General features: G+C 35.9%; 1 protein-coding gene across 3 annotated transcripts in view; it reads right to left on the minus strand.

Moving 5' to 3' along the window:
- Window positions 1–12,989, minus strand: part of LOC146536658 (serine/threonine-protein phosphatase 2A 56 kDa regulatory subunit gamma isoform-like) — a 35,086-nt gene that overhangs the window by 6,464 nt on the left and 15,633 nt on the right. For 2 of the 3 annotated variants that reach the window (XM_085189179.1, XM_085189178.1), the window contains exons 2-5: window positions 12,658–12,835; window positions 6,334–6,533; window positions 4,426–4,629; window positions 1,325–1,455 (exon numbers count right to left, since the gene is read on the minus strand). In XM_085189179.1, coding sequence (XP_085045305.1) covers window positions 1,325–1,455; window positions 4,426–4,629; window positions 6,334–6,533; window positions 12,658–12,835 — 713 coding nt within the window. Of the gene's footprint in view, window positions 1–1,324; window positions 1,456–4,425; window positions 4,630–6,333; window positions 6,534–8,307; window positions 8,742–12,657; window positions 12,836–12,989 lie in introns of those variants that run through there. The other variant, XM_085189177.1, reaches the window with a different exon arrangement.

Raw genomic sequence — 12,989 nt, forward strand, 5'->3', positions numbered from 1 at the left:
GATTGCTTGTTGAGTGGCGAAACTCAACACCGCACTTATAGATATATTCTATCTAAATAAAACTATCAATTTTAAGCGACCTTAATAGATAATTACAACACTTTCCACAATATTTCCTAAATATGTAGAATTTGAAATCCTAACACAATTACACAGGTACTAGAAAATTCGAACACAAAACGAGCATTCGTTTTGAAACATTTCTATTATTACGTAAAATGTTGTACGCAACTGGAAAATTTTCAAGTACACTCAACTTTTCCGAGTGCGCTTGTGGAAATTCAATCAATACCTACTCAAGATAGAACTGTTTAAATACTGACAATGGGGTACCTTCGTGAGGTTTATTAAATGCCATTCTAAAGTAATTGTGTTTGAGTTCAGTCTCCTTCTGGACCAGTGGGGGGAACGAGTTAGTAGTTTAGTGTATTATACGAGCATTATTAATATTTTTTTATGGGTAATAAATTAATAATGTAATTCCCTTAATTTTCTATGTAGTTATTTATATTTAATCTTGACATAGTTGTCCTTTCATTCTGGATTGAAGACAAAAAATCAAAATTTGTGTTTTCTCATGTCTTTTTTTAACAATGCGAAATGTAAGAGACATACGAGAAAAACAAAACCACAAAGGATTATTTTCACTAAATTATAAAGATAAATTTTCTAAATAACATTTTAATTTACATAACTAAACTGAATATAGGTTATATTCAAGAAGTTACTATTAAGAATATTCTTCACATATCAATCTTAATGATTGTGGTATTATAATTAGCGGTCACGACATATACCACCATTTGTTTTACGAAATATAAAGGCTTACGTATATAATGTGAACGATTTACTTAATTATATGACATTAGGAGACGGAAAAATATCAAGGTCTCGGTCAAAACGGTTGGTTAATGTAGAATCGTTAGCGAGTCACGCATATGGATATGCTAACGTTCTAGTACCTACCTATGTCGTTCTAACAACTATTAATGTGCTGTTTTTAGGGTTCCGTATTTAAAAAAAAAAAATTGGTAGGAAAGCCGCTAGTTCAAGTTAAGTATCAGATGAAAGAAGCTCTGGCTAAGCTAAGCTTGATTTCAGCATTTTTCACTGAGCAAGATTTCAGAAAAAGCTCGAGACATTCAATTTTTGTACGGAACCCCCGATGGGCAAACCCGACTTATTTTTTCTTTTGTTTCTTTTTGTGAACTGAAATTTTCACTTCCTCGACTGAGGATCGAACCCACAATCGTCGCGTTACAGTCACACCCTTGTGCCGCTGCGTCACAACGGTCTCTCACCCTGTATCCGCTCACACACTTACCTATAAAACACGTTATTAATCTGTTTCCGTATGTAGGCGCGCAGAACTAAGAACTTCCCGTATATCCTGTGCAGAGTCGTCTTCAGAAAGTCACGTTCTCGCGGGTCTTCTGTGTCAAATAATTCTAATAACTGTAAGGAAACAATATTATATTAGCATTATTTCATATAATACAGTAGAATAAACTCTGATAGGATAAATCTGAGATTTGAGAGCGATTTATAAATATACGGGCCTAACTTTTCTTTTAAACATAAAGTACTCCTATAACTATTGATTTTATGAATTTTATAAGTGTAGGTTACATAATGTTATTAACGTGTCCCTTTAAAGGTCAAGTAAGGGATAATAATAAAGGGTCCCATATGCATAAATTTTATCATAATTTCCTTTTGTTTCGCGAGCAAATTAAGACAGATTATTTAAATAAACTAAAATATACTAGAGATTTCACTAATTGATTTCACAAAAAAAATTAAATATTCTCAAAATATAATATTGCTTTTAGTCTATAATTAATTATTCATCCCATAAATACTGCCAAAATAATATGTTTCATTCGTCCGAGGAACGGTTTTATGTTATGGGAACAAGTTATTTTTTTTTCAGTTTAGTTTAAAGAATTTCAACTCCCAATTTTCCGCCGAATTCGCGGATAAAAAAATAAATAAATACGCATAGAAGTATCCAATACAAAACGATACAACAGAGAAAATAGTTACAGAGCTTAGAAACAAGAGGTTCCATGTTATAATTAAATAATATTTAATACACAATGCGCATGTCTCAAAGTTCGTTCACACTGACGTCTTTATCAATATTTTGTTTGTTTTTGCTATCAAAGCCTATAAATTAAATATACAAAATAGTTAAGAAAACAACGGTGCTAAAGGCAATTCTTTTAAACGTGTATAGATTTAATTTTCATTTTGATATAATTTAAAATGTATCATTAAATGTATTATCAAGCGGGAATCGAATCCATAATCTGTCGCATTTAAAGTCACACGCTTGCGTCCCTGCAACACGACTGACCTCTTCTTCTTTTTAATACTAGGTCTACCATTGTGGGATTTTTATTTCATTTTATAACAGCCTATTTCAATTTAACACTGAAATCAAATATAAGATGCGAGATAATAAGAAATACATCGCGATTAAAGAGATGATAAAAATATAGAAATAAAAGGGACGAAAACAATCAAAAATTTTATTTAATACAGCAATCACACGTTCGCGCGATAGTAACTATCACGCCTGTATAAAACAACACTACAAGAGTATAGGAAGCCATAATTCATGGTGAGGCTTAAAAGACCTAGATATATCTTTAAAGTATTTACTTATATATCATCCTTTCATTCAAATAAAAATTTAATTCTAAATGATTATAGATTTCCGCCGAATTCTGGCGCGTTGAATGGCGGAATTCAACACCGCGGTTTGCTTCGTCACCAGAGCGAAGAAAATGAAAATATTAAATACTTCATTTCTCGAGTGGAAATCGAACCCACAACCTGTCGACTGACTTCTGGCTGGTTGACTAGCTTCAAAAACAGATCTAGTTTTAATTTAATTCAATGGAAAATAATAAACAAATGTTCGCTACTAATTAATCTTTCAAAACATTATTTGGACGAATTAGGAAGTATAATTGCATTAGGGGGAATTGGGTTCCCCCTAATGCTACTCTACTCGACTCTACAGTTTGTTTACGTAATGAAGGACGGACAGACTTTGTTAATGAATGACGCACGGCGGGCGTGTCAAACGAATCCCCATTAGCTTATTGGGGTTCGTCTGTTTGTTACAACTTGTTACATTTGTAATGGAGGATAGAGTGATTCGAGGAGAGGCTTTTTATCTGGTTATTTCACACTATTCGAGACACACACTGTCAAATAATTTAAATAAGTTATAATTATTAGATTATTATAATAATATAATATAATTAAAACTCAGACTCTTAAAAATATTTCATCAAACACGTGTTTCACGGTTTATTAGAATTCACCCAAGGGTAATAAGCGGGCGAAGCTGCGCGCGTCCACTAGTAAAATAATATATACAAAAATGGATTTCTATCAAGCAATTTATTCGTTAATCAACATTAAAATATAACTAAAAATGACCGAGACAAGGTGACAAACAGATATTTCCGAACGAAGATCGCGAAAAAGTAAACATTTTAGTATCCATAAAGTATAGGGGGCAGTAGCGAAGGTATTAAAAAGACATAAAGAAGCGAGTGTGCCTTAAATCATTCAGTAGGGTCAAGGTCAACCGAGTACCAACGTGACAACAGCACACACCTCCTAACCCGTTAAAGTACATACATACAAGTACAAATCGATTTTATTAATATCGAATATAATCGATATTTGCCGAACGACTCGCGAAGTGTCAGCGCCATTGTATTACGTTAGGTGTGTAGCTCGATTCGAGTGGGGTGATGAAAGTTGTATTAAATTTGAACTATTTCTTGTTATTGGAAATAGATATCAGTTAGTATAGAGTTTTAATTTATGGTAATATCCAGGCTTTACCTCTATCAGCAAACGGCAAAGTATTAAAGGTTGCGAATAAAGGCTTAATTTTGTGACACAAACTTTTTTTAATTTATTTAAAAATCGCTTTCAAGTCTGAGAGGGATCTTGAGATGCCGTTTTAATTCATAAATTACATATCTATGAATAGGATTTATAAATACAGATCTAGGATTTGATATATATCAATTTCAGATGTTATTGATTTTAGTATTAATTTAACCTCTTTCAAATTAAACGAATTAAGTAAACTTTTTAATTGCTATAAAAGATGGCTGCAGACTCAATTTATTTTCAAGTATTATTTACCAAACCGACGGGCTTCAGTGAAACTTTCACTCATCAAAAACGAAACTTCTGGTATAAACGCTTGTTTATTATCACGATGATAGAGTATAATGCAAAGATATCTTATACATACAAAGCCGTTGAAAATAATTTGTCAATAGACGGCCATTAGCGTGTGTAAGTTAACTAACGTGTTTACATATAGTATAATACTCGCGATAGCATATACATATTTAAATATACTTAAAAAGATAAAAAAGAGAATACCTGCAAAACGAATTTTTGGTCGATATATTTCTTTGCAATATTGGGCTGAAAGTCGGGAGACTCGAGTAGCCTGAGGAACAGTTCGTAGACGAGCTGGAGATGGGGCCACGCAGCTTCCAGTGTAGGTTCATCCTCTTCAGGGTCGAACTCGGCACCGTTTGGATTTGATGATGGCGGTAATGTCCGGAATAAATTTATGGCAAACTGTGGATGAAAGCGTACAAATGTTACAACTTTTTAGTACGTATTACTAAGGAAAAGGAAAGCAAGACCAGTTATGGTAGTTAGAAGTCGAACATCTTCTAAATTGTATCGCAAGAATGAATATTTGCGTTGCTATTTTTTATTTGCACATTTTTTTAGCATCACGCTGTTTGCCACATAGCAGGTCATAGCAGGACAGAGGGAACCTAATGTTAAAACATTCCAATCCCCATTTTCCTCCGAATTCTGGAGACATTGTGTGTTGAACGGCGGCACTAAACGCCGCGCGTTATTTGTACTTACTTAGCTTACAGAATTAAATTTCAAAATATAATATTAAGCATATCGAATGAGTGGTATTCTTATTTTTGTCTCAATGTTAGGCAAACACTTTGCAGGCACGTAAGTGGGTCAAAGCCAATGCCGGCTGTGAGTGCACGCTGTCGACGCAAGCTTTTCCAATAATCTCCGTATATATGTATACGCATTTATAAATGCGTAAAGTGAATTAGGCCACATTGTAGCTGCTTCAGTCACGTGAACAAATATTAACTTGGCTTTATATGTGTTGAACAAATGGATGGCCCCTCTCCCTACCTACGTAAAGAATCAAAAGTGAAAAGTCGCAATTATTTTTACTGCTCTTTTGAACTATTAATGACATTTCTGACATTGAGAAGTTTTTATGACATTTTCCCAAATTAAAATACCCTTTATACGTATTTCCAAAGATCAATAAAGGAAATTTACAATTTTTACTTTCGATACTATACCTAAGGACCGGCGAAATGTGAAGTATTACCCCAAAAAGTAAAACTCAATAGGACATAGATAGTATGTAGGTATGTTATAAAGGTAGAAATTAAAATCTCTTACATTTACGGCGCTCTCGAGAGCCCCGACGAGGTATTTAAATTTAAACACTTTACGTTGATGAAATGCTGCAGGAAAAAGATTATGCAGGCATACATATTCAAAGAGCATAAAATAATTACCCTTTTTCAACTACGACGTCATGGGCGCATCTTTGAACATTTGAATATTCCCTAATATTTATTAATGTCGATTTACTATTAGAATATTCTCAATAACCTCCCCTCGATAGGTAACATAATTTTTTAGTTGAATTATATACCTATAACATATTTTACATAGAGCATATATATATATTAACTAGCGGACGCGCGCAGCTTCGCATGCGTATTTAAGGGTGAATTCTAATAACCCATAAAACATTTGTTCAATTTTTAAGAGTCTAAATATCAAATTTTATAAAAATCGGTGGCGATTTAAGAATTTTCCCATACAAACTTTCAACCCCTTATTTGCACCCTTAGGGGGAGAATTCTAGAAAACGATGAAACACGTGTTCAATTAAATACTTTTAAAAATCTAAATTTCAAATTTTATAAAAATCGGTGCCGATTAAAATTTTTTTCCATACAAACTTTGAACCCCTATTTCACCCCTTTAGGGTTAAAATTTTTCAAAATCCCTTCTTAGTGGATGTCCAGATTACGAAAGTAAACTTTTGTCCAAATTTAACGTTTCTACCATCAGCGGTTACGGCTGTGCGTGCGTCTTACCTCAGTCAGTGAGGACAAGTCCTTTTATATATATAGATTACTATTTTATAAATCACAGTACACTATATTTTTCCAATAAAGTAAAGACATTTAGTTTTTGAGATCCTCTGGAACATACCATACTGACAGCCTCCGGATATATAGCCTCCGTGATGACGCCGCGCTGAGCGGTCACATACTCGACCATCTCCAGCAGCGCGGCGCGCTTCACCTCCTTCCATTTGAGGTCCGACAGCGGTTCGTCCGCAAAGTCGAAGAGTAAACAACATTGTTGCAGCTTCCGCACGAACAGCTGCTCTCGCTCTGCCGCCGGTGCATCTGGTAAGAAACGAATACTGTAATTAAATAGGTGTTTTAAATTTTTTTTCAGGGCAGAGGGACCCCCTAGTGTCAAGACACTCCGCTTTACATTTTCCGTCGATTTCTGGAGATACTGTGTGTCGAGGGGTGGTACTCAACACCAGAATGAAGAAATGAAATTATTAAATATTCCATTTCCTCCAGTAGGAATCAGCCCCACAACCTGTCGTGTTTATACGGTAAACGGTAGAGGGTTCGGTGTCGGTCTGGTAACACCAATAAACAAGCAATGCCTCCAGAATTCGGCGGAAAGTGAGGAACGGAAGTGTCTTAATGGAAATAGATTTCAAAGTTCCATCTGCCTACCCTGCTAGGATACGGGCAAGGGCTGTGCGTTATTTTTATATTCAATATTAAAATAACGGGAAATGTAATCACGACGATTTGTTTCTACTATAACTTCAGGCGAGTTAACTTTACGAGGTATGATAATAATAATAAATATGAAAATCTCGTGCAAATAATTCACAATATAAATGTTTTAGCTAACAATAAAAATAGATTATTATTATGTGCAATATAAAATCATTGTTATAATATTGTACCAAGCATTGTATATCCGGTCGAAGTTGAAATTATTCTTTACTCACTTAGCCAATCTGGTACCTTAACTAGATACCTACTTGTTGCAGTGTAACTTCTATTCGAAACTCTACAAAATGTACAAAAGTTATATGCCTATATAAATTTATCTGTAGGTAGGCCAGCCGTGGCGCAGGGACACAAAGTGTGCCTGTAAACCGACAGGTTGTGGGTTCGATCCCCACTCGAGGAATCGAAATATTTATTATAAATTTATATTTCCATTTCTTCGTTCTGGTGTCGAGACAAAGCGCTGCGTTGAGTTCTTTTACTCGACAGGCAATGCCTCCAGAATTGGCCAGAAAATAGAGAACGGAGTGTGTTAACACTAGGTTCCCTCTACCTACCCTGCTATGTGCGAGGTAGAGCGTGAAGCTGATCTTCGTGCAGTGAGACGAATCATCAGACGAACTCTATTTTCTTAGCATACTTTAATTAGACAAAAATATATAATATTGTATCGTAAATCGGGTAATCTTAGACTATAATATAACTTTTTTAGCATACTAAAAAAACCTATGAGAATATTCGTAGTTAGTTTGTTAGTTAGCATTATTACATTTAACTCTTCAACAAGCAAACATAATAACGTAAAATCCAAATTTATTTTCTTAGTCGTTGATATGGTAAAGATGTAATCCCGATCTAGACAGACAAACAAACATAATCTGAACTTAAACAACTCTCGCTATAAGAGGCAGGTGATCTCAATTCAGGTGATCACACACAGGTTCTCTACGCATCAGATAAGAATTATATACTAATTTATTTGCAAATTCGGTACAGAAATAGTACTGCACGAATAATAAATATATATAAATATGTTATAGGGTGAAGCACGTCACATTTCATTTCCCATGCTATATACTTATTAATGGAGTCGGTCACCAGCGACGGCCACTACGGTCGATATATTTCTGCGGCACTTGTGCCGTTCAGCATTGTTCATCTCGTCAACTAAATATTTCTATACCGATAAATGTGGAAATGAATTTGTTGGGTTAATATAAAATTTATAATGAAAAAACATCTTAAAGTCTACGTGGTCGATAAAATCGTGAACGCTATATCGTTCCTTAACTTTACTGTATGGGTTCATTCATACACTGGTACTGAAGCCACAATATGTTTTTTACATCAGTAGTCGAACCTTTGAGCAGCGGCAACTGCACCATTAGACTCTCTTTATCGGCATTGGGGGCCGGCGGGCGCTCGGGGGACACGGCGACAGTGGCGACGGGCGCGGCGGGTGGCGGCGAGCGCGCGTCCGGCGGCGAGGGCGCCTTCTGGGGCCCCGGGGCCTCCATGCCGAAGAGGGCAACGCGGAAGGCGCGTGCTACGTCGGATACACTCTCTGATCGCTTGGCACACTGGTTGGCGACGAGGTCCAAGCCGGAATGGAACGAGGGCGACTTGGGGATCCCGAGTGGCGAGACGGCGCGGCGCGGCTTGGCCTCAGCGGCGGCGAACATAGCGCGCGCGGCCGGCCCGGCGTGGACCATCGCAGGCGGCGGCCGGCAGCGGCATCCGAGCGGGAGCCGGCGGCGCCGGGACCGGGGCGAGTTGCGGGGGCGGCCGGACTGCCGTGCCCCGTGCCGCGGCCCGCGCCCGCCCCGCGCACCCTCGCCCGCCTGCGCGCGCAAGGACCGCCCGCCCGCCCCGACCGTACATCACTCACGACTAGGCTTGCGGAAGTTTCGATTTGGTCAATTATAACACAAAAACTATCGCTTTTAAGGATTTGCATGTTTATGTCAATATAGAAACGCATTGTGCATAAAGAAATAATTTAAAGGATAAGCGATAATAGAAATAAATACGAGTAAATATAATTTATACGTTTTAACACCAAACATCGTTTCCTGTTTGTCGCTAAGAACTATCAACTCATAAAAAGAAACAAAAAAATGTATCAATAGCAAATAATAACACTAAAGTATAATAGCCGTAGTAACCGTAACCAAAAACAACTTCAACCCTACAATAGAAACATTTTCGGGGAAGTCAAAAAAATTGTCTGGACGATTTTCATGGCGTGAGCCCGCAGACAAGGGGAACGTTCCCGCGGCAGACGGTATTCACTTCCCCCTTGATTAGACAATCGATCGTCTATGGGCTTGAAATATCCTGAGTCATGCATAAAAGGATTTTCAGTAAACAAACCCCTTACGTAAGGGTATCTAAGATAGTTTTATGTTAAACCAGTCAAAGGATAATAAACGTAACGTAGGAATATAATAAGATTCTAAAGCTTTATGTCAATAGTCTGTATGTTAATAGTCTACAATTGTAATTGACCACATCTTCAGTTATAAAGGCAGCAAACCGCTTGTCATAATAAATAAATAAAAGAAACCTGTAGAATCCAAAACAAAATTATAGAAGTAAATAACCTATGACGTCATAGTGGCGCGAAGGAAAACCATCTAACCGTATACGCAATGATTGGTTTTGAATGACAATCAGATGGAAAGTGGAGAACGGAATGTCCAAACTTAGGTGCTCTCCGCTTACTTTTCACGCAATTTTCGTATACCTACTGTAACTATTATTTGGGAGATACATGAGCGTAAAGAAAAAAAACATATATAATCATTTATTATTATAGGGTGACATACGTTGTTCAAAGATTTAGAAAGTTAAATTAACCATATTAGTAAAGCCTAATATTTAAAATTTTGAGTTGTATGAAAGTATTAAAGCGACAAGACTTAAATCTTCATTAAAACTGTCTTTTCAATTGACTAATGTAGTCTTGCCAGTATATTTGAGAATTTTTTAATCAATTCTTTCTAAGGAAAGAAATTGAGGTATATGGGACGATGAGAAAAAGTGAATGTCAACATTATGTTTTACAAGTATCTGTATCTAGGCCGCGTGAAAACTGAAAAGGAAAAATAAAATTCTAAGTTTCTTTCAAACACTCTGAAAGGTTACTTTGAATATTTTTGCATGACCAGCTCTTATCTATCTTGTGTAAAGTACGTAATACGTTTTTAAAGGTATCTATCTTAAAATGAAAAATATTGAAAAAAATTTTTTCTTGAGGCCAGAAGAGCCGTAGTGGAATGAAATATTTATTTAAATTTATATTTTCATTTCTTGGCTTTGGTGTCGAGGCAAAGTACGGCGTTAAGTTCCGCTATACTGTGTTGCTAATATAAGAAATATAAGACAGGTGGACACAAAATATCAAATCAAATGAACTTGCACTTTAAAGCCTCCATTTCCGGAATTTACACCTTAGAAAGGTAATTAGAAAAATAGAAAAGTAATATTATTTTTATGAAGCTTTTAAAAACAGAAAATTAAGAAGCACAACACAAAGTTTATAAAGCTTTGTTTGGACATTTGAAGATAAACGGCGGGTAGAGTCACTCCACAGCGCAGATAAGAAGACTAATTAAATTCTATGTTTTACTTTGGTTGTAGTAATATTAGAATTTAAATAATAATATTCCTATAACCAAAGCGAACTCGCAGCTTGACAAAACATATTTAGCATATAAGAGAACCGTTGCTACCAACTACAAAATCCCTGTCAATCTTGACAAACGTATAGCATTGTGGGTAGGCAGGACGAACATAGTGTTAAGACACTAAGCACCCAAACTTTACGTCTAATACTCAAAAAATAATGGATATTAAAATAATTGAAATATAATAATTTCCCCAAGTGGGGATTGAACCGACTACCATCTCGTTTACGGCGTCTCAATCGTCTCAATAGTTTAAAAAGCGGTTAAAAGCTTCGTGTAAAATGCTTTGTTAAAATAACTACTGGTTTTTATAAATAAAAGCAGTTTAAGATTAATGTTGGCACAGGAACTTAGATTAAAAGCGAAGATATTTATTGCTTAGCAAGATAAAATATTACAGTTCATTGCTCGTTGCTGTTGGGACTTTGAAAATTTTGTTTCAAATGTTTTTAACATATCTACTAACTAGCGACCCCCTTGCGGCTTCGCCCGCTTTTACTACTGGATTATTCATATAATGTATGTTTGCAAAGCACTTAATATAATGTGAAAATTAATTAAATCTGTGCTACTAATCTTTTCAAGTACTTATTAAAATATATTTAAATGACTATTTTTAGATAGTTAAATGACTATTTTTAAACGGAAGAAATTATAAACAAAAGCCTACCTACTAATAACTACTACAAAAAATATATCGCGCTAAAATAATACATTCAACTCTAATTATCCAATACGTGCAAACTTGTGGTTAATGCTGAAGAGGGTATTCTGTCCCTGATGAAAAGCAAGCACTACGTGGCTGCCTGTGAGGAAAATTAAATAGAATGCATCGGCCGGGAATCAAACACGGGCCGCCCGCGTGGCAGGCGAGCATTCTACCACTGAACCACTGATGCGTGTAAGGCAGGCCGGCGCGGCGGACGCATGGCGAGTGGCGAGCCGTTTCGCAGCAAGGATTTTTTGATATTGTAACAACTTCTAAAGTACTTATTAAAATGAAAAACAGTAAAGACAGTTTTGATCTACATTAAATGGCCAACGTAACTAATATACTTATTTATATGCTGAGAGTAAGGGATAAGTAAAACTTGAGTCGATACTGCTGAAGTGTCAACAATTAAATGCGTTTTTCTCTTAAACTATTCGCAATTTCGAAATTGTGTAAAACGCAAATTTTATCTTCGTTTAACGTAGAAAATTAATAAAGTATTTTAAAGGATAAGGATTAATACCATTATGGAAAAATATCCCTCACAATAAAAAATATATTGAAATTATTATTTTTAGACAGAAATATGATCACTACACGTTATCCTTAAAAGATAAAAATATGCTCTCGCGGACTTTTTTGTAGATCTCATTGAGAGGAACAATACTCCAGTACATTTTTTTCATGTAGTACTTACCATTAAAGCAGCGCATGCGCGAAAGTGTCTCAGCGGGTAGGACTTTATTCATATTTTTCGTATTTATGTTAATTTACATAAGAATGTACAAATAATAAACTATATATAAACCTTCTACGAAAAATACTCGACCTAATGGTGAAAACCGCAATAAAATCCGTTGGGTGGTTTAGAAGAAGAAGAGTTAGAAACAACAGACAGACACGAAAAGCGACTTTGTTTTATAAGATATAGGATAGGATAGGATAGGATAGGATATAGGATAGTTAAAATATCGTATAAATGTGTGTTTATGAGAACGGAGTGCCTTCGCACTATGTTCCCAAGTTCCCTCCGCCTAGCCTGCTATGTGCGGTATGCAGCGTGAATAAGCAGGTTAATCACATGAACGAGCCCCTACTACTCTGTTGAAGAGGTCTCATTATGAGCTCCTACTGTCACATTGATTGGATAAAAATTCTCTAGTGATGTTTTTAATATTATTTTTATCTTATTGATTGAAGAATTATTTATAGGTCTCGACTGTTAATAAACTATTGGGCTTGTTTATTTTCTTTTTAGTTTTATGCAGTAGGGGTTCTTGTTTTTTTAAATATATTTTTTTTAACTCACCTTTAATTGGCGGTAGTTTAACAAGCTCTTGGTTATGGTGGTGAACATTGAAGCGGCTAGAACCGTGCCGTCGCGGCTGACCGTTCCACCCGGGAGGACGAGGACCGTCAGCCGATTTTGGGACTATAGCTGCTGGTGGTGGTGGTCTCGTGCCCAATGAAGGTTTTTCTGAGCGACTCTGAAACAAATAAGAGAAAAAAAAATAACTTGGATTTCAATTTAATGTGAATAACTGCTATATACCGTGACGGAGGGGCACAAATGTCATTGTAAACGAGATCGGTTGTGAGTTCAATCTCCACTAAAGGAAATAAAATAATAATTTTATTTTA

Source organism: Heliconius melpomene, chromosome 8 (genome assembly GCF_056956725.1).
Source record: "Heliconius melpomene rosina isolate 202511_hmr_F chromosome 8, ASM5695672v1, whole genome shotgun sequence".
NCBI lineage: Eukaryota > Metazoa > Arthropoda > Insecta > Lepidoptera > Nymphalidae > Heliconius > Heliconius melpomene.